This window comes from Delphinapterus leucas, chromosome 2 (assembly GCF_059928025.1).
Source record: "Delphinapterus leucas isolate spDelLeu-1000000601 "Yukka" chromosome 2, BTC_Dleu_Yukka2, whole genome shotgun sequence".
Classification (NCBI taxonomy): domain Eukaryota; kingdom Metazoa; phylum Chordata; class Mammalia; order Artiodactyla; family Monodontidae; genus Delphinapterus; species Delphinapterus leucas.
In genome coordinates this window covers 72,735,650-72,757,874 of record NC_143130.1, presented here as the reverse complement: position 1 = coordinate 72,757,874, position 22,225 = coordinate 72,735,650, and the positions used below count along the sequence as shown (strand labels likewise).

General features: G+C 48.0%; 1 protein-coding gene across 10 annotated transcripts in view; it reads right to left on the bottom strand.

Annotated features, from left to right (window-relative positions):
* Positions 1-28: 28 nt before the first annotated feature.
* The window catches only part of PARP16 (poly(ADP-ribose) polymerase family member 16), a 58,182-nt gene continuing 35,985 nt past the window's right edge, over positions 29-22,225 (bottom strand). For 5 of the 10 annotated variants that reach the window (XM_022579782.3, XM_022579790.2, XM_089907103.1 and 2 more), the window contains 3 exons: positions 21,900-22,041; positions 19,840-19,921; positions 3,945-19,225 (listed from right to left, as the gene is read on the bottom strand). In XM_022579782.3, the coding sequence (XP_022435490.1) occupies positions 19,118-19,225; positions 19,840-19,921; positions 21,900-22,041 (332 nt within the window). In that variant the 3' untranslated portion in view covers positions 3,945-19,117. Of the gene's footprint in view, positions 223-3,944; positions 19,922-21,899; positions 22,042-22,225 lie in introns of those variants that run through there. The other 5 variants (XM_022579791.3, XM_022579787.2, XM_089907104.1 and 2 more) reach the window with 4 other exon arrangements.

Sequence of the window (22,225 nt, the reverse complement as noted above, 5' to 3'; positions counted from 1 at the left end):
AGAAAGGGTGGGTGGGGGAGGGAGGGAGGGAGGGAGAGATCGCCACAATATAAACAAACAAATAAAATAGCTCAACTTACCTCTTTGGATTCCTGAGTTTTTTGGCCTGAGTATTCCTCACTTTCTTGCCAGCTCATCAGCGCATTAAAAAAAGTTGGGTTTTTTTTTTCTTTTATCCAGAATTGTTTGCAGAATGAAGCTTATTTACGGTACCTCGTCCACCTTTTTACGAGAAAATGAAGCGTTCTCAGTTTCTTAACCAGAAATTGAGATCGTTGTGCTAAATCAGGAGTTCTTAACACCTTGGAGACACAGGCTTTTAAAAATTTTGATAAAAATTAGAGCCTAGAGACCCTTTCCCCGGGAAAATACACACACAGAGGAAATGTGTTTTTGCTCCCCTGAAACCATGCATGGACCCAAGATTAAGAATGCCCAATGACATGAATGCTCTCTGAGGTTCTTGCCAGAGCTAACTTTTGATGGCCCCGCCATGTTCTCTGCCTTGAGCAGAGTTTCTGCGAGTCTCCTCTTGGATAAGTACAGGGAGTACAGACTTCTGGACTGGGGCTTCCAGGATCTCCAGGGCCTCTTGGGGAAGGAAAAACTGAGAGCTGTCGACCAAAACTTACACCGAGCTAAAGCACAGGCAATATTCCTTCAACCAGACCTCTCCACATTTACTCATTCAATGAGTACTTATTGGACCCTGTTTCTAATCCACTGCTATGTAACAAATCATCCCCAAACTTAGTGACATAATAATAACAACAATCATTTACTTTTTCATCTCTCACCGTTCTAGGAGTAACTGGGCTCAGCTAGGGTTGCAGGGTCTCTCATGTGGTTGCAGTCAGATGGCAGCTGAGGCTGGAATCATCTCAAAGCCTCCCTCAGCACATGTCTGCCAGTTGATACTGGCTGTTGGCTAAGTTCTCAGTGGGGCTTTTAACTGAAACACCTACATGTGCCCTCTCTATGTGGCCTAGGCATACTCACAGCATGGCAGCTTGTTCTGAAACGGAGCATTCAAAAAGAAATCAGGCCAGGAGGAAACCATATTACCTTTTATAGCCTAGCCTTAGATGTCATACTGCATTGCTTCTGCCACATTCCGCTAACTAGATGCAAGTCATTAGACCAGCCCATATTTAAAGGGAGGTCAATTAGACTCTATCCCTTGCTGGGAAGGGTGTCAAAAAATTTGCAGACATGTTTTAAAACCACCACACACTCCTTCTGTGTGCCAAGCAGTGGACAAGGCACTTGTGATAGAGTGGTGAGTTATACAAACCCTCCCTTATGATCTAAACACTAATAAAATAATATTACAAATATGTACATAACTGTAAACTTTGACAGTGCTATGGAAGATGAGTACAAGGAGCCATGAGAAATTGTATTACACGTTAGTAAGACCTGGACCAGGGACCCAAGGATGAATTCCCTGAAGAAGAGACATCTGGGTTGAGATCTGAAGCATTAGTGGATGCGAACTTCATGAAGTGATTTGGAGAAGAGCCTTCCAGGCAGAGGAAACCATAGGCCATGGCCCTACGACAGGAGGCAAGGTGACCGAGAGGCAGCCAGCGTGTCTTGAGGCAGATAGCAGGGGAGGAAGGTGTGAGACAAGGCTGCAGAGGTGGGCTGGGGCCAGACCCCTGGACTTTGTAGGCAGGTAAGAATATTTGTCTTTGGCCTAAAGCTGCAGGAAACTGTTGAAGGGTCACTCACTGGAGCGTGATATGAACAGATTTGTAATCTAACGGTCACGTTGGCTCCCGCGTGGATGGCCCCTGCCAGATGCTGAGTCAGGTCTGGAAGGGTTGGGAAATTCTTTTTTTTTTTTTTAATTAATTTATTCATTTTAATTTTTTATTTTGGCTGCGTTGGGTCTTTGTTGCTGCGCATGGGCTTTTCTCTAGTTGCAGCGAGCAGGGGCTACTCTTCATTGCAGTGCGTGGGCTTCTCATTGGGTGGCTTCTCTTGTTGTGGAGCATGGGCTCTAGGCATGCAGGCTTCCGTAGTTGTGGCACTCAGGCTCAGTAATTGTGGCTCGCAGTCTCTAGAGCGCAGGCTCAGTAGTTGTGGTGCACGGGCTTAGTTGCTCCACAGCATGTGGGATCTTTACGGGCCAGGGCTCAAACCCATGTCCCCTGCATTGGCAGGCGGATTCTTAACCACTGTGCCACCAGGGAAGCCCGGGTTGGGAAATTCTTGTGTGCAGTACTTCCCCTCTCCATGACACACTCCCACACACATGATCAAGCTAACAGCAGCCTCAGTCCTAAATCTCTAGCTTAGGCTTCTGTGCCCTATACTTGACTTCCTTGGTCCCTCTTCCAGGCACAGGAAGTTCTGCCATCTTGCATTACTCAATTAGTCACTCCTTCAGTCTGTCAGCCTGTTGGTACAGTGGGTTGAATAATGGCTCCCAAAAGATATGTCCATCTGCTAATCCCCAGAACCTAAGAATGTCACTTATTTGGGGGGAAAAAAAAAAGATCCTTATGAATATAATTAAGTTAAAGATCTCAAGATGAGATCTTCCTTGTTTTTTCAATTTGTGGTTGTGCTGGGTCTTAGTTGCGGCAGGCAGGCTCCTTAGTTGCGGCATACATGTGGGATCTAGTTCCCTGACCAGGGATCGAACCCGGGTCCCCTGCATTGGGAGCATGGAGTCTTAACCACTGTGCCACCAGGGAAGTCCCCTGGGGAGATCATCCTTGACAAACGTCCTTAGAAGAGTGAGGCAGAGGGAGATCTGAAGTGGACAAGAGAGAAGAAAGTAAGTGACCACAGAGACAGAGATTGGAGTGATGAGGCCTCAGGTCAGGGAATGCCAACAGCTGCCAGAAGCCGAAAGAGTCACAAAATGCATCGTCCCCTGGAGCCTCCAGAAGGAGTACGGCCCTGCCGATACCTTGATTTCAGCCCAGTGATCTGATTTTGAACTTCTGGCCTCCAGAACTGAGATAACAATCTTCTGGTTGTTTTAAGCCACCGGTTTGTGGTAATTTGTCACAGCAGCGATAGGAAATTAATATGGTTGGGTCCTGCTGTAGTTGTTCCTTCCTGATGAGCTTTACTGGCTCCTTCAGGGAATCTCCAAGTGTTGGAACGCCCAAAGTCTCAGTTTTCAGCCTTCTTCTTTGTCTATTCTCTCTTCCTATGTGATCTCATCCATTCATGTGGCTTTAAAAGACCATTTATTGGACTTGCCCGGCGGTCCAGCGGTTAAGACTTCCAATGCAGGGGGCGTGGGTTCGATCCCTGGTCGGGGAGCTAAGATCTCACATGCCTCATGGCCAAAAAACCAAAACATAGGGCTTCCCTGGTGGCGCAGTGGTTGAGAGTCCGCCTGCCGATGCAGGGGACACGGGTTCGTGCACCGGTCCAGGAAGATCCCACGTGCCGCAGAGCGGCTGGGCCCGTGAACCATGGCCACTGAGCCTGCGCATCCGGAGCCTGTGCTCCGCAACGGGAGAGGCCAAAACAGTGAGAGGCCCACGTACCGCAAAAAAAAACCAAAAAAAACAAAAACTATTTATTTGCTAATACCCTCCAAATTTTATCTCCACCCAGACCCTTTTCATGAAGCCTAGTCATCTTCACAGGTAGACGAAAAGAGGACTTTGGTTCCACTCCCATCTCCACCCCCAAATCTCCCTGGACAGGCATCTCCAGCCACTCAACACTTAGGCTGGATATGTGGTAGCCATCCTAGATTTCTCCCCTTCTCTCATATCTTAGTTAGTAAGTCTTGTTATTTAGGTCTCAAAATGTTTCTCAAATATGTCTACTCCTCTTCATTTCCACGGTCACCAGCATCTCTTACCAGGATGACTGTAACAGCCTCCTAACCACCGCCAGTTTCTACTCTTACCCCCCCTCGCCCAAGTCCCTTCTCCTCACGGTAGCCAGAATGAGTTTAAAAAATTAGATCAGGTTGCAGTTTTTTGAACTTTATTGCAGTATAGTTGACATACAATTAACCGTACACTTAAAGTATACAATTGGATGTTTTGACATATGTATACACCTGTGAAATCATCAGTAATCTTTATAACCTTGAGTTGGGCAGAGTTCTCAGATATGACACAAAAAGTGCTAACAATAAAAGAAAAAGGCAATAAACTAGACTTCATTAAAATTTAAAACTTTTGCTCTCTAAAAGAAACCACTAGGAAAATAAAAAGATGGCCACCATTTGGAGAAAATATTTGTAAAACATATCCAACAGAGGGCTTGTATCTAGAACATATTTTTTAAAAACCTCTTTACAGACCTAGAACACATGGAGAAAGAATAGGTCTAGAATACATGAAGAAAGAATTTGTATTTAGAATATATTTTAAAATATATGCAGCTCAATAGGAAGACAGAAAAAAAAATTTTTTTTTAATGAGCAAAAAACTTTAAACAGACACTTCTCCAAAGAAGATATACAAATAGCAAATAAGAACATGAAAAGATGCTCCCTGGCTATCAGGGAAATGTAAATTAAAATTTAATGAGACACCACTACACGTCCACTTTTAGGAAAGCTAAAATTAAAAGACTGACCTTACCAAGTGTTAGAAAGCACGTGGCACATGCTATAACACTATAATTCTCCTACACTGCTGGTGGGAATGTAAAATAGTGTAAACACTTCGGAAAACATTTTGGCAATTTCTCAAAAGGTTAAACATATACCTTCTATATGACCCAGTTATTCTTCTCCTTTTTTAAAAAATATTTATTTATTTATTTATTTTTGGCTGCATTGGGTCGTTGTTGCTGTGCGTGGGCTTTCTCTAGTTGCGGCGAGCGGGGGCTACTCTTCGTTGTGGTGCGTGGGCTTCTCATTGCGGTGGCTTCTCTTGTTGAGGAGCACAGGCTCTAGGCACATGGGCTTCAGTAGCTGTGGCATGCAGGCTCAGTAGTTGTGGCTTGTGGGCTCTAGAGAGCAGGCTCAGTAGTTGTGGCTCGCAGGCTCCAGAGAGCAGGCTCAGTAGTTGTGGCGCATGGGCTTAGTTGCTCCGTGGCAAGTGGGATCTTCCCACACCAGGGATCGAACGTGTGTCCCCTGCACTGGCAGGTGGATTCCTAACCACTGCACCACCAGGGAAGTCCCTCTTCTCCTTTTATTAATTTTTCTTGCTATATTGCACTGGCTAGGACCTCTGGTACAATGTTGAACAGAAGTAGTAAGAACAGACATTCTTGCCTCATTACTAATTGTAGAGGCAAAGTATTCAGTCTTTAACCATTAACTATTATGTGTTAGCCTTCAGTTTTTCATAGATGCCAGATTGGGGGACTTCCCTTCTTCTCCTACTTTGCTGAGGGTTTTTACCAAAAATGAATGTTGGATTTTGTTAAATCATTTTCCTGCATCTACTGAGGTGATTTTTTTTTCTTTTTCAGTTTGTTAATATTGTGAATTACATTAATTGATTTTCAAACATTTCTCCAAGCTGGCATTTCTGAGTAAACCCCACTTGGTCATGATGAATTATCCTTTTATGTATTGTTGTGTTTACTTTGCTAGAGTTTTGATTAAATTTTTGCATTTATGCTTATGACATATATTGGTCTGTAGTTTGCTTTCTTGGCATGTCTTTGTCTCGTTTTGGTATCAGAGTAATGCTAGTCTCACAGAAAGAGTTGGGAAGTATTCCTTCCTTTTCGATTTCCTGGAGGATTTTATATAAAATTGGTAATTTTTCTTCCTTTAATGTTTGGGAGAATTCACCCATAAAGGCATCTGGGTCTGAAGTTTTCTTTGTGGGAAGATTTGAAACTATAAATTCAATCTCTATAGTAGATAAGAGTGTTATCCAGGTTATCTATTTCTTCTTGAGTATGTGTCATGCTTTTGCTTAAAGTCCTCAGGGCCTTCCCCTCACACCTACCTAAATCCTTACGGAGCCTTACAAGGCCCTGTCTGGTCTGCTCTGGCCTCCTCTTCAACCTCATCTACACGTCGCCCTCTGTTTGCTCACCATGTTCCAGTCAAATTGGTCTCCTGGCTATTCCAAGATAACACCAAGCTCTTCCTCATCTCAAGGCCTCGGCACTGCTTTTCATTCTATCTGGAAAGCTCTTCCACAGGCTCTTTTTGTGTTTTTTTCTCATTCTCATCCCCCAGTTCTCAGATTATGTGTCAGGGAGGTCTTCCCTGACCATTATATGCAGGGTAGGGCCTGATGGATACTCTCTCCCACAGAATCCTGTTTACTTCCTTCATAATATATATACCACACTCTGTCATTGTTTTGTTTACTTACTGTCAGCTCCCTAAGAGCAGGAACCTTTTCTGTCTTGCTCACTATATCCCCTGCACCCAGCACAACTGGGCACAAACAAGGTGTTCAATTATTATTTGTTGAATAAGTAGACTTATTTGTCAGTCAAGCTGCACATCAGGCAGGCAGTGAGTCTTCTGGGAGCTTGCTGGTCAATCTGAGGGTTTTATTGCTTGTTTTGGGGTTTCTTGTTTATTTATTTATTTATTTTTGGCTGTGTCAGGTTTTAGTTGCAGTGCATGGGCTTCTCTCTAGTTGTGGTGCACGGGCTCCAGAGTGCACAGGCTCAGTAGTTGCGGCACGTGGGCTTAGTTGCCCCGCTGCATGTGGGATCTTAGTTCTCCAACCAGGGATCAAACCTGCGTCCCCTGCATTGGAAGGCAGATTCTTAACCACTTGACCACCAGGGAAGTCCCAGTCTGAGGTTTTCAGTCAGCCTGAGGTAGGTCAGGTAGGCTTTGAGTGGACTGGTTGCTCTGTGGGGTGGGTCTGTGTGATTGATAAGTCCCCTGTAAAGTCAGGATGCTGGGGTACACAAAGAAATGAAAAGCCGCGGCCCACCCCCAAGAAGCTTCTGGCCACCTGTCTACTTGGAGGCTCACTGCTCCCCACTGCTCAGCCATGAGGTAAAGTGAGGGTGGTACAGGGTGAATAGGGGGAAAGCTACAGAGCATGACCCAACCTCTGGCAGCTAGTCCACAGCAACTCTGCTGCAGGGCTTCCAAACCCCATAAAAGCCTTACCTGGCAACTGCTGTGCTTAGGAAGAGCCTGTGCAGGAAACACAGAGAGAGCTTTGTGGCTTCTTCCCCAGCCCACTTCCCAGCCTCCCCTGACCTGGGCCCTCGCTCATGGAAACTCCCCCAATGGACCTGGCTGTCTGGCCCCAGGAGACAGGTGGTGGTGCATGTTGCCACTGCCAGCTCACCATGGGGGCAGGACATGGGCCTGTAATTCCAGAGGCCACTCCTTGCAACTGAACCCAACCTAGGTACTCCTCTCCATAGACCAGAGGAGGCCCAGCTCCGGTTGCAGAAGAGGCCTTGCATGGAAGCTGGGGACTTCACAGTTAATCCCGAGTCTCCCCAGGAACACCCCCAGCTGTGGGGTCATAGTTATGGCTGGAGTCCTGTCACAGATGAGTATGTGTAGGAGGGTGTCAGAACGGCTTGTATGGGAAGCAGCTGTTTGCAGTAATTGGGAAGCAACAGCTAGATCGCTGGCAATGACTGGGCCTCCATCCTGCTCACCAACAAACTCCATGACCAGGAGGCCCTGCTCCAGTGACATCAGCCTCCTCACACACTGCTGAGGGAAACGAGCTCAGGGAGGCCATCGGAGGCGGTCTGTTTACTTACAGAGACCCTGGCTGTCAGCAGCTCTTTGACCAGACATTTCCTGTCCTAGCCAGCATGAAGCAGAAGTTTCCTTAAACACATTACTTTGGACTCAACCCACTTGCGCCCTTGTTTTCAATTTTCTCTTAAAGAGGAAAATTCCCAATTCTGGCCCCAAATAGAGCAGCCCAGTGATGATAGGGGGATATCAAAATAACCCCCATAAGGACTTTTGCAGGTTAAGTTGCTCCCACCTCCCAGTCATCCCTGGAGCTGGGAGATCATCAAACCAATTCTCCAACACCCATTGTGCGGGGGGTCAGAGGGATGGCCAGCATGACCTCTAGGGTAGACCCTCTCTGTGAAGGCCTCCCTCAGGGCCTTAGCCACCTGAGCTCATACTCAGAGCATTTCTCAACTCAGCAACCCTGGCTAGGCCCTAAACCCCTCCCTCATTCCCTCCAGGTCAGGGATATTTCAGGAGAGCCCAAGAGCTGCCAGTTTTCACAGGCTGCAGGGGATTCCCAAGATGGTCACCCCCACCTGCCCTGGCTGACAGATGCTGTCACCTGCCCTCCCCCCACCCTCTCCGTGTTATTCCTGCTGGAACTCACCATTCTAGAAGACTTGAGGGGACAGGGGTTTTGGAGGTCTCCCCAGTGCTCCAGGATCCTAAGGCCACTTGCGCCAGGAGCACAGTGATACCCTCCCAGGAGTATCAATCATGGAAGACAGGTGCCCTCCGCCTAGAGGGGTCTGCCCACTACTGGGGCTGGTCAGACAGGCCCAGACATGTCAGGCAGCCTGAGGCCTTACCTGACCCAGCTCTTCCCTGTGTCCTGATCCTACTTAGCTCAGCATCTTGTGACACCAGGGATGGGCTCAGGGAAGAATCAGGTCAGAAGGGGGCATTGAATCTGTGTTTCATAGTGCTTTTCGTAAGACTAAGAAAATGTCAAGGGTCCACATCAGAGAATGGGGTGGAGGGAGCGTCTCACACACAGATCTGAGTTAGCGGCTTCTTAGAAGGCACTTAAGAAAGGGCCAGACTTTCTCACCGAACTGTCTTCCCCTCACCCCAACCAACATAGCACCAGAAATCCCTAAACATGTGGTTCCAATTATCTCAGTTAGTCAACATGTCTACTAACGCAGAATTTGTAAGGTAAGAAAGCTGGAAAGACCCTATATCAGGACAGAAGCTAACGTTTTTTGAACATCTACTGTGAGCCTGGCATGGTGCTCAACGCTTTACACACATTTATCTTATTCAATCCTCACAACAACCCTGAGGGAGATCAAGTAACTCTAAAGGAGGCACAACTCATATGGCAAAGCTGGTATTCAAACCTGGTTCTGTCTGAACATAGACCATCTACAATTAGGCATTCCCAATTTGAACTTCTAGAAAGTAATTAACTCAGGAAATCAATCCTACTCCTTCCGTAAAGCAAGCAAGACTGTAAATTAAAGACATGGTCATCCAACCTCTCCATTCTAACAGGTCAGGAAACTGAGGCCAGATCACAGAGTCTGAGCTGAGCACAGGACAGTGGCTCAGACTTAGGTCAGTGTTCCTCCCACCACCCCAGCCTGTCTCACAGCCCTAAGTCTTCACTAAGTCAGGTGAGGGAACGGTGGGAGAAAAGCTGTGGGCTCTGCCCTCTAGAAGACAAGACAAAGAGAAACACATATATAGCCACACACAGACAACCACACAGGCAGACAGGCAGAGACACAGCTCCATGAGGAAACAGGCAAGAAGGGTCCTTACTCCAGGTCTACCCTTTTTTATTTTATTTTATTTTAATCTTATTTTATTTTATTTATTTTATTTTTAGGCCACACCACTTGGCATGCAGGATTGTAGTTCCCTGACCAGGGATGGAACCTGTGCCCCTTGCATTGGGAGTGTGGAGTCTTAACCACTGGATCGCCAGGGAAGTCCCCAGGTCTACCCTTTAGATGGCCACACTCTGGCTCTATTCTGGCCCTTTCCATCCCACACAGTGAGAAGTCCATGGGGTCAAGAGGATGGGCCAACTAGCCCCACTCAGAGACTACAAATCAGGTACATGGGACCCTATTATCTCCTGCTCAGAGCCATATGGGCAGACTTTGACAATGGTGTGGGCACCCCTAGGCCCAAAGGGTGGCCAAGGGGTGGGGTGTATGCATGGAGTTTGGAACATGTGAGGAGTCACGCATGCATGCGAGGCCCCTCGAGGTACAGGATGGAGCTGGGATGGGGAAGGAGAGGCTGGGGCCACTTGCTCTGTGTTGCTGTGTTCCAGCACAAAACTCAGAGGAGCTAGGAATTCAAAATCAAACCCAGCTTTCCAGTTATTAGGATTGAGTCTTTCATTTAGCCGTTTGTTGTTTTGACTTATTTAAATATTTAGACATGAACATAAGCCTTCATTTGTGCTCTTGCTCTGGGTCTTTCAAATGTTAGGAGCCACCCTAGACACCTCTCTAACTTCCCTGTGCCAGTGTGGGCCCAGTCACAGCACAAGCACTTTAAAGATGTCTGTTAGTAAATGAGCAAATCACTTTATGAATGAATTGAAGATTGAGTGAATGAATGCTTCTGCACAAATATAAATAGACAGGCATACATGCTTTCAGAGACTCACCAACATATTAGTGACAAATACATGCCCACGCTCTCAAAGACACATATGCCTAAACTTACATCTACAAAGACAAGTCCATGTTTGTACCAAAATAACCTAAATGCTCACATGTGCACTTCCACCTGTAGGTAGGCATAAACCTACTCATCTATGCAAAGACACAGAGGCCCACACTTTCCCATGATGATACCCACACACACAAGCTTACACAGAGAGGTGGATATATACACATGCAGACAAACATATAAGTATACACTTTCCCACTGAGGAATCTAACTCCAACCAGAAATGTAGCCACCTACACATACAAACATGGAACAGTCACATGAATCCACACTGATACACACAGCTAGATGAAGACAAAGCCATAGGCCCAAGGAAGACTGAGTAAGACACCTGTCCACAGAGACCCTCAGGCTGCCCTGGGCTCCCACACTGTCTGCCTCCCTCCTCCTCCTGTCTGCCTCCCTCCTCCTCCTGTCTGCGGCCAGAGGGGGATCCTAGAGGAATTCCTTCTGCAGACAGGAAGGCTGTTCTCTCTCCTCCCCGACAGTCCAGGCCAGAGCCCTAGGGCAGAGAAGCAGATGCTGTGTCTGGGGGGCTCCCCCTTCCCAAGTAATCTGCCCTCTGGCCCTGGCTGCCTCCCACACCCTGGCCAAGCCTCCACTGGACGCTGGACTGTGGACAGTGGCAGAGCCCCACTCAGGTCCTGCTGTCCCAGCTCCACTCCCAGCAGGATGATTTAGGAGGGGCTGGTGAACAGTGCTTTTCCAGAGGCCTTGCTTTCTCAGGAAACGGCTCGGCCACAAGCCTGATCTCCAAAACAGGCATAGGGTGAAAACACCTCTGCTCCTCTACAATAACACGGGCCGTGCCTCTCACTCAGAGCCCCTCACGTCATTCTAGCCACAACATCCCAAGGTAGTAGATAGCAAGAAAGGCCCGGGGTCTCATCCTGCTTCTGCACTGACGCGCTACGTCCATCTCTGTAAAACAAGCCATGTGGGTGCGATGCCTTCAGATCTAGCTAGAACGATGTATGAGTTTCAAATTCACCAGGCAGCCTCTGCACAAGGGTGAAGGTGCTCCAAACCCAGGGACAGTGGCCTGGTGTTGACCTCTTCTGAAGTCACAGAGTCATTGTTACAAACACAGAGCTTGTGCCAGGAGGGGCTGAGGCTGAGATGCTTGGCAGCGGGGCGAAATGGGGACTCAGGCACAGGAATGTCCTGCGCAGTCTGAAGACAGATGGCCGCCTCCCCTCTCCCTTCCAGCCACTCGCCAGGTCCCCCAGGCCTCTGCTGGAGGTAGACGCAGGGCTGCAGCCCCACCCAGCCGAGCAGGCTGAGAGACAGGAATGCTGCTCAGCACAGCTGTTTGGACAGGGGAGGCTGTTTATTCTCTGATGTCGGGAACATCTCAATCAGGGGGATTTGGCTGCTGGCAGCCCCTGGATGCAATGTTTAGAAGAAGTCGACTTAATCAGAGAAGGCTGATGGCCCAAGCTCTGAGCAGGCAGTGGGGGTGGAAGGAAGAGGCCACCCCTCCCTGCCCCACATTCAGTGCCACGTGCACCTCAGAGCTCACCTCCTGGGTCTGCAGTAACAGAGCTGGAAGGGTGAATGGAGCTGAGCCTGAAGCTCTCATTAATACTGTGGCCATTGAGGGGGGGGTGGGGGCGGGGATGGAGACTTCCCAAGGTCCCACCTCCAGCATCCAGGTGCCCCTTGCTTATGAGACACGGCAGACCTAACAGTCTTCACCTGGGGAGGGAGCTCATTTGGCATGCCTTGAGCTGGCACTGCCCACTCCAGCCTCCCTACACCACCAGCCCAGATCCCTTTTGCTCAGGCAGCCCCTCTAGCTGCGGCCTTGCAGCTAGTCAGCTTTGGCTCTGCCTCTTTCGGGCTTTCTCACCTTGGGTAGTCACCTCTCCAAGCCTCTTTCTTCTCCTATAAAACAAAGGTAATAGTATCTGCCTTGAAAGGATATTGTGAGGATTAAATAATTCTTTCAATATGCTCATCATGCAGGAGGCACTTAATAAATGGTAGTGCCTTTCTCCCTCATTCCTTCTATTGCTACAGACCCAAGCTCTGGTTTTCCTGTGGGCCAGGACCCTCCAGTATAGTTTATAACCCCGGACCCTGGTCACATCTACCTACTGTTGCTCGCAGACCTCAGAGTGCTCTGGGGTTCCCTAGGCCAGAAGACTTTCTGGAGGAGTCCAAGTGACCCAAGGAAGCACCTTGATGCTCAGGCTGCAGCATAACCCAGAACATGGTGTTTTTTTGTGTGATTTGCCCAATTCTCATTTTGCACAGGTTTGAATGCCTTGTGGGTAGAGTCCAGGGGTGAGGACAGTCAAAATTCATCAATCCTGGGCTTCCCTGGTGGCGCAGTGGTTGAGAGTCCGCCTGCCAATGCAGGGGACACGAGTTCGTGCCCCAGTCCGGGAAGATCCCACGTGCCGCGGAGCGGCTGGGCCCGTGAGCCATGGCCACTGAGCCTGCGCGTCCGGAGCCCTGTGCTCCGCAACGGGAGAGGCCACCAACAGTGAGAGGCCCGCGTACAGCAAAAAAAAAAATTCATCAATCCTGACTCACACATCTGAAAACCACATCTTTCTATATTCAATAAAAGGTTTACACCAAAAACAATGGAGCACTGGGGATGATAATGGGTATAAGTTATGGACTCCCCCCCTCCTTTTATTCCCAAGATCCAATTTAAATTCTGTTAAAAAGCAGAATTCATTGGTCACTTAAGTGAAAGGCCTAGCTTTAGACATGACTGCATTCGGTACTCAAACATCATCATCATGACTCTTTTCCTCTTCCTCTCTTGGCTCTACTTTCCACGGTGTTGGCGTCAGTCTGAAGCTTCACAAGGCAGCAAGACGGCATCAGGAGGAAGGCAAGTCTCTTTCCCAGCAGCCCCCGAAAACAAACCTCCTGTGGACTCTGACTGGGTCACATGCCCATGTCTGAACCAATCACTGAGGCGGAAGTAGGGGGGTGCAACTTGCTGACTGGCTAGGGCCTCAGCCACTGGTCCACCCCTAGAGTGTGTGGGTGAGAGGGGCAGTCAGCTTTACCAAGATCCAGTGAGAGTGAAAAGAGGTTGGTTCCCCACAGAGAAGCTGCGGTAGGTACCAGGAGAGTGATACGGACCACAGGGGACAAGAACAACAGATGTCAAACAACGGAAATCAGTTGGTCAAAAACTAAGATGACAAATGCTTTTCAAGCACCTTCAAGCCCTCTAAAAATATTATTGATGTGCTAGTTTTAAATCCTTAGACACCTCTGATAGACAATGTGTTGTGGACCGATTTGGGATAGCCTGGACTTGCTTAAGAACAGTAAAAAAAAAAAAAAAACTACACCTTTCAACTGGTCTGCAATCCATACTTCCCAGGAATTCAGACTGGCCTTGTCTCCTTCTTGTCCCACTAGCAGGCAGTTTGACTGAAGTGACCAGTGTTGCCAGGGCTGGAAGGGCCTGTCAGCACCGCAAGGTTATTTCACTGAGCCAAAGGGGTATCGGGTATCAAGCAAACTCTGACTCCAGTGGCCCCAGCCCTCTCCGCCTACCTCCTCACATGGTCAAAGCTCCTCTCACCCTTGAATCTCCGGTGATTTCTTCCTCTCTCGCCTCTCCCCCACCCCCTCCACCACCCCCAGCTCCACAAGTCTTACTAAAACCTGTTCTTAAGAAAGGATTCCTGGGCTTCCCTGGTGGCGCAGTGGTTGAGAATCTGCCTACCAATGTAGGGGACATGGGTTCAAGCGCTGGTCTGGGAGGATCCCACATGCCGCGGAGCAACTGGACCTGTGAGCCACAGCTACTGAGCCTGCGCGTCTGGAGCTTGTGTTCTGCAACACGAGTGGCCGCGACAATGAGAGGCCCACGCACCGCGGTGAAGAGTGGCCCCCACTCGCCGCAACTAGAGAAAGCCCTCACACAGAAATGAAGACCCAACACAGCCTAAATAAATAAATAAATAAATAAATAAATTTATAAAAAAGAAAGGCTTCCTCATCAGTCCTTTACACGTGTGTATGAATAAGCATCAAATCAACAGTTTAATCTCTCAGGACGATTTGCATTTTAAGTCTGAGCCTTTCAAATGAAACTTTTAAAAGACTCTGTTCTGCCCACCCCACTCTACTCCCAAAAGGTACTTTTGGTGACAGAGAGCAAATGGGACTCCCTGAAATCAAGCAATAAATGTCCACAAAATTCTCTGAAACCCTCACCCATCCGCATTGGCTTGCCAGTGAATTTTTTCTCGTCTGTCTTCAGTCACCTTTGCTGACATTACCCTCTACTATGGCAAAGAAGTTTTTTGTATCCTTTCCTCCATTTATTCAGTCAACAAACTTTTCTTGAACTTCCACCATGTCTTAGATACTTGGGTTTACAAAGATGACCTAGGCCCTGACCTCAAGCAGCTTACAGTTAAATTTTAGTGCAGGAAACATCACCTTCACCACCAGATTTTTAACACAAGCAAAGTCTAGCCCAGTGGCTGGTATAGAGTAGGTATTCAGTAAATGCTGCTTCTCCTTCTCAGGGCTACACTATGTGGGCACTACAGTGAATACTGGAAATTTTCTAAAAACTCTATCCAGGTGGTAAGAGTGCCAGCAGGAGTGGGTGGAAATGGTGGTTTCCATCTCGCTTCAGAATGTCACGATTTATTTTGGATGCTCCAAATGTCAGGCTGGAGATTCACACAAAGGAGAGGGTCTTATTCTAACCAGATCAGGGCTAGAGGCGGCCCAGGACACTGTCTGCACGGTGCACAGCCCCAGACAGTTTGGAAACAAACAGTAACTCGTCCAGAGGAAAGAGACTGACAAAAGCCAAAACAAACAAAGGCCAAGAGATGGAAAACTCACGAGGTGGGGCAGGGTGGAGAGGAGGAGAGTGGAGGGCTGTGGAAGGGGCTTAGGGCGGGGTGTGGTCCTAGTTTTTTTCTGGGGAGCTGAATCCAGCTCCTGCCCCACTCCCTACTAAGAATCACCATGGCAACGGGGAGGGTGAGTATGGCTGATTCCAAGCCAGTACAAACCTCCTGGGCTTAGCAGCAGGAATGGGCTCAGATGCATGGGGCCATGTTCTAAAGAAAAATATCTGAATTGGGCTTTTAAAATCACAACCCCCCTCCCAACTACTGGTTCTGCAGACAATCAGTGTTTAACAAAGTGAAAAGAAACAATAGTGAACCACATCCCTACTCCACATCTCTCTCACATACACATATACACTAATCCAAAGCCTACAGAGTAAAATCCTTCCTTTTGTGGTGGAAACTGACAGCTCATTGGAGATTCTTAGCCCTTCTCAGAAGCAGGGACCTAGCCTGTGAGAGGTCCATTTGCCACCTCCCAAAACTGTTCCCCCTGACAGTGGCATCAGTGACAGAAGGCTGATGAGGTTGCTTTGACAAGACCAAGGCAGCTGGGGTTCTGATGTGAGGCGGCTCCAGCTGAACCACCATCTGGTCTCGTCTGCCATCAGCCACCTGGGGAAGCTCTTGGCCCATAGCTGGTTTGTCAGCAAGGAGACTAGTGCTCCCTCCTCCATGAAAGTGTTTGCAGCATGAGCCCCCAGAGCTCTCAACCCGCAGAACCCAATTTTGCCCTTTCCTGAGCTGGTTGGCCTAGGGGGTCTGCCTTAGATGTGAGGTTGGTGCTAAACAGCACTGAGTCTTCAGGGTTTGTCTCCTTCCTGCCTCTCCATTCCCAGGTACCCAAGGATCTCACACTAACCCCCATGACCCTAGTCCACTACTCATGGTAGGCACAGGGCCTAGAGTCCCCGTTACGGAAAGGATTTAATTCCCTTTAAAATTAGAAGCGGGGGACCTTCCTGGTAGCGCAGTGGTTAAAAATCCACCCGCCAATGCAGGGGACACGGGTTCAATCCCTGGTCAGGGAAGATCCCACATGCTGCGGAACAACTAAGCCCAACGCACCACAACTACTGAGCCTGCGCTCTAGAGCCCGCAAGCCACAACTACTGAATCCCGTGTGCCTACAGCCCGTGCCTAGAGAAGCCACTGCAATGAGAAGCCCACACACGGCAACGAAGAGTAGCCCCCCTTGCCACAACTAGAGAAAGCCCCCACACACAACAAAGACCCAACGCAGCCAAAAATAAATGAAATTTTAAAAAATAAAATAAAATTAGAAGGGGAAAATGAGCTTTTAAGTGGTAGAAAACATTTTAGTACATAAGAGTAATACATTCATCTTTATACCAATCCAGTCCTATGGTATAATTTTATTTATTTTAATTTATGTATTTTATTTACTTATTTTTGGGTCTTCGTTGCTGCGCGCAGGCTTTCTCTAGTTGCGGCAATCGGGGGCTACTCTTTGTTGCAGTGCACGGGATTCTCATTGCGGTGGCTTCTCTTGTTGCAGAGCACGGGCTCTAGGCACACGGGCTTCAGTGGTTGTGGCGCACGGGCTTAGTTGCTCTGCGGCACGTGGGATCTTCCCAAACCAGGGCTCGAACCCGTGTCCCCTGCATTGGCCGGCGGATTCTTAACCACTGTGCCACCAGGGAAGCCCCCTACAGTATAATTTTAGATTTTTTTTTTTTTTTTTTTTTAGAGGAAGGGGCCCATGAAGGCAAAAGTGCCCAGGGCTCATGAAAGTCATAATGTGGCCCTGTCCTAGTCTTCCCTCCTGTCCATTCCAACCCTCTAGGCTCCAGGAATTTCCTTCCCTCAAATCAAAATGTACCTGTCCCATGGAGCCCACTGGCTTGGAAGTTCCTGGAGGACAGGACCGTTCTTCATCCATCCTCATGTCCCCATCGTAAGCCCAGTGCCTGCCTCACAGTCACATCAGGTATTATACAACCTCTTTTTTTTGGGGGGGGGGCTGGGCGTGGGAGGGGACAGAAAGCTCAGAAAAAGGGGATTAGGTTTTAAATAAATATTGCCGCAGAACACCTGGAAACTGTGCACATTTCACATCTGTGCAGTCGGACTTTGTTCACATCCCCTATGCTGAACTCTATGGAAACTGCTCCGGCCAAGTTCACCAATGATCTCCAACTCAGTAAATCCAATAGAACTTCTCAGGTATAATCTCGATTGCTTGGCAGCATTTGACAGTGCTCACCAAGCCTTCGTTTTTTGCTTCTGTGACACTTCACCGTTCCAGGGTCCCTGGGCGTTACTGCTTTGTCTCCTTTGCATGCTTATCTCCTCTGCTGAGCCGTTAAAAACAAATAATAACGATAATAATAATAGCAGCTTAAACAAATCAGCTACTTGCTCTGTGCTGAGCTATTGTAACCGTCAGTTCTTTTAATCCTCAAAATAACCCTAAATCCATTCTCCAACCACCAGCCAGAGCGATTTTTCTGCAAACCAAATCTGATATCACTTCCTTGGTTAAAATCTAATGGCTCTCCCCAGCCCGCCACTTTTAAGGTCTTTCATGATCTGTTCCCTGCCCACCTTTCCAGCCTCATTTCTCACCACAGCCTCTTCCCGTAGGACCCTCCTGCTTTCACCTTCTCCAGAAAGAACTCTAGGTCTTTGCGCTGTTCGCACTGCCTGAAACGCTTTTCCTCCACCTCTTAGCCTGACACCAACGTCTCTTTCAGGTTTCAGTTGAACGTCACCTTTCCTGGGAGCCCAGTGGGGCTGAAGAGCATGATGCTTACGAGACTGACACTGAGCCAGGTTCAACCCCCAGCTCTGCCACTTCCCAGCCATGTAACCTTGGGCAACCTATTCAACTCTCTGGGCCTTCACTTTCTTATCTGTTGTGAGGATTAAAGAAATCAGTACATGTAAGGTGCCTTGTAGGTTCCAGGGTATCACCTCCATATTTCCTGACCCCAGACCATGTTAAGATTCCTTGCCAAGTAGCTTCCAAAACTCCTTTATGACACCGTATAATGCCAACTTCACTCCTGAGAATGTTTGTCCATCTGCCTACCTTGCTAGACTGTCAGCTCTGTGAGGGCAGGGGCAGTCTGACCTGATTCTGCTCCTACTTCTAGTCCCTGGCACACGGTAGGATCTCATATTTGCTAAATCAATAACTATAAATCCAATGCCTACAGATACCCTGGAGATATATACTGTCCAGCAAACGGCCACCTCGAACAAGGACGGATGAAATTTTTCCCAACAATGAATACACAGCAGCCTCGTGCTGAGGCTGAAAGCAGTCACAAAGGCAGCTTGGAAATTAGGAAAATACCTTTATTATCTCTGAAATGCTCCAATATTCAATGTTAAAACCATGACAGTGGCTTTTTCACAACCTCACAAATTATAGAAAAGTGAATTTCCACATTCTTTACAGAAATCTCCCCCCTAAATCAGATAGGGCTCCGTGACAGCTGACACGGGGCAGGAAGGAGGGACAGAGAATACAGCAGGTAGAACCAGGGCTCTCTGAGCAGCCTGAGGCTTTTCCTGAACATTTAAAGCCCAGGCTGAGTTCCAGAGACTTGCGGGCCCTGTGAGGGAGGCTCAGCCCACACACATCTGTGGCACACCAAGGCAGGCCTCTATCTCAAAGGCCAGCTGCCCACAGAAGGCCTGCAGTGTGGCACCTGTGGCTAACAGGCCACAATCAAGGCAGGTTCGTGAGAAGGAGAGCAGGAGGCAGGCCTGCAGCTCAAATCCTTCTCTCTAAAACACAGCCAGGAAAGAGGCTGTGGACACTGGCCAAATGGTGCTCTAGGTTTAGAAATTTCCCCTTTTACTCAGCTCACAAAGACTAATTTGTCAAACAGCTACTTTAAAAAAAAAAATCAGAAAACCAACATTTGGTTCCATTTCAGCTGTAATGAGCAGTTGGTAATTTTTAGAGAAAGACGACTTGATTTCCTCTTTGTTTTCTATCGGTTCTCTGACTCCTTCCTTTCTCATCCATGGTTGGGGCAGAGGGGTTACAGCTGTAGCAGAAGGCTGTCTGTTAATGTGAGAAAACTGTGAAAGTGTTTTGCACTCACATACAAAGGCTGATGGAATTCAAAACAATCCCACCGATTTTTATGGGAAACATGACTGTTCCTCTCGGGTATCTCAAGTCAAAACAAGGCAACCGCCTAGTGATTTATAGTCCCCACTACACATTTCCGCCTTCCAGAAGGCGTTAGAGAAGGGCCAACGTCCGCCAGAAGCAATTGTAAACACCCCACTGACAGCCTGGACACTTTGTTTTTAAATGCAGCAGGACTTTCTCCTTTGGCCCTGGCAAAAAAGACAACTCCCTAAGACTATTTAGGAAGGCGCAGACAGGAAATCTCCCCCAAAACCTAAGAGTGAGGGGCCAGTAGCCTCCGTTGACTAGAGTGTGGCTGAGAGCATCATCAAAGGCAATTGATACATTTATGGCATATAAAAATTGTCCTGTGGTCCCCAACTGGCCCCCAGGCTTGACCTAGCTGGATGTGAGGCCCGGGAGGGACAGAACAAGTTAGCATAAGGCACGTGGTTGCGGTGGTCCCCACACCAGGCCCAGAAAGATCATCTCTTCACGCGACTCCAAAAGTGTTGGAAAGCTGAGGAGTTGATGACACTCACTATGAGCAGCAGCAGCAGATACAGGGATATCATGACCGTGAACCAATGGCTGGAAACCCAGGAGAGCTGGCTTGAAGCCCTGCTTCAGGGGGAAAAAAGAGTTGATGTTGGAACAAAGAGAAAAACATTTTTTTAAAGTGTATGCAACAACTTCTGGCTCAAAGAAGATGAAATGATCAATTTCATCCTCTGAATGAGCCATGAAAAGAAGCTTTGTGCGTACTCCTTTGCTCAAGGAATCTGGGGCTGGGCTTCCCTGGTGGCGCAGTGGTTAAGAATCCACCTGCCAATGCAGGGGACACGGGTTCAAGCCCTAGTCTGGGAAGATCCCACATGCCGCGGAGCAACTAAGCCTGTGGGCCACAACTACTGAGCCTGCCCTCTAGAACCCGTGAGCCACAACTACTGAAGCCCGCGTGCCTAGAGCCCAAGCTCTGCAACAAGAGAAGCCACCGCAATGAGAAGCCCACACACCACAGTGAAGAGTAGCCCCTGCTCGCCGCAACTAGAGAAAGCCGCGCACAGCAACAAAGACCCGATGCAGCCAAAAATAAATAATTAATTAATTAATTAAAAAAAAAAATCTGGGGCTATTTGCCCTGGCGCTGACACGCCTTTCACCAGAATTTCTCAACCTGTTTACCTATTCCAAAAGTTCTTTCCCTTCACTGGTAGGAATAATAGAATGAGTAAAATTAAGCAGCTAAAAACTAAATCATGCTCACAGCTGGGCTAAAGAAACCAGAAAGAACAGAGATACGGGCAGATTTAGATGAAAAGTAGAATTCTATTAAATGAAGAGGGAACTTGAGTCACCATGGGAACCAAGTAGAAGAGTATAAAGGTGGTTGGTGGGCCTCACTGGAGCATGCGGACAAACTACAGTAAACACGTCTATCGCTGACCAACACCACGAAGATCTTTTCTCGATGTACAAAGACAGCTATGCAATGAGCTCATCCTGATCTTTTCTTTTATAGCTCCTCTTGTACCTTTTATAACCTGTCTTTTCCTAAGCAAGACTTTGGTATCTAGAAGGATGACCTCACTAAGGGTGTCTGACCAGATGACAGCAGGTGGCAGGGTATTCAGCAAAAGTCTTTTCACTTTCAGACATGCACAAGTATTATTCTGAGCAGGGGAAATCCTCTTTTGCCCGCTGGGAGATGATCTAAACCATCCAAGTGTGCACTAGAGAGACACTCCAGGAAGAAGTGGGAAAGGAATGGAATTTTCAACTTGAAAAAGCCGGATGATTTTAAATCAAAGGATAATGTCCCCCAAACTTAGGAACCCGGTACATATTTCCCAGATTTAAGGAGGGAGGATTTTACTAGATACTGCATTCTGAAGCATAGAATCCACTGGTGTGTACAAGTAGGAGTCAAGAGTATTAACAATAACCCTTTCCCTGTCTTGCCTGTTCACCTGCTGCTCATCCCCATGAGAAACTCTACCACGGACCCCCAACAATGTGACAAAATCTCAAAGTGACCCGCAACCCTGGAGAGCCCTGCCATACCCTCGAAAACACAATGCTGAGATGGCATGAGGAATCCACCATTCTCAGGTTCTTAGGAGCTGGAAGGCCTCATCTGCTGTTAGATTCAACACTCTCATTTTAGAGATAAAGATGAAGCATCTCAGGTCCAGAGAGGAGCAGGTGGTGGTTCGACAGCCACCTTGGGAAGTGACCAAGCTGGACGGCACATAATCCCAGCCAGATCCTGGCACCACCCTGCCTCTCAGCGCAAGCCAGTAAGTGGGTTTCAGACTGTGATCAGGAGCCCAAGTGGCAAAGGGGCTTCACAGTTTGGCTTCATTCAGTCCCTCAAGTTATTTATGTTAACAAAGCTCTTCTTCACTAGAATATACAGTCCCTTAGGGCCAGAACCAGATTCTATTCGACCTGTATTCCTCACTTCTTACCCCTTACATAAAGCAGAGATAGCTGAGGTGTCAGGCTGGGGGAGAGGAGCTGCTGATAACTAAGAACCCAATACTATGAATGCAGCCTTTAGTTGTTCTCCTGGACCTCACGCAGGGACCATCCTTCTCACCTCTTGGGCTGCTTCTGTGAGTACACCAGCAGGTACTTCACTCGCAGGAGCTGGTTATTGGTGACCACAAAGTACTTTGGAGGGATGTCTCCCCCTTCACTGTGCTTGATCCTCGCTCTCCTGCGATCTATCTCCCTGGAATCTAAATAAGGAGATAAAGCACAACTTTACAGGGGGAAGATACAATAATAACAGAAGCAAACTATGAAAAGAAATGGGTCAAGCACCCTGGTCCTGAGGGTGGAGAAGCCCCGAGAGGCAGAGGAATGGGCTGTGTGTGTACGTGAAGCAGGACTTAAAAATAGGAGAGTCCGACAAGCAGACAA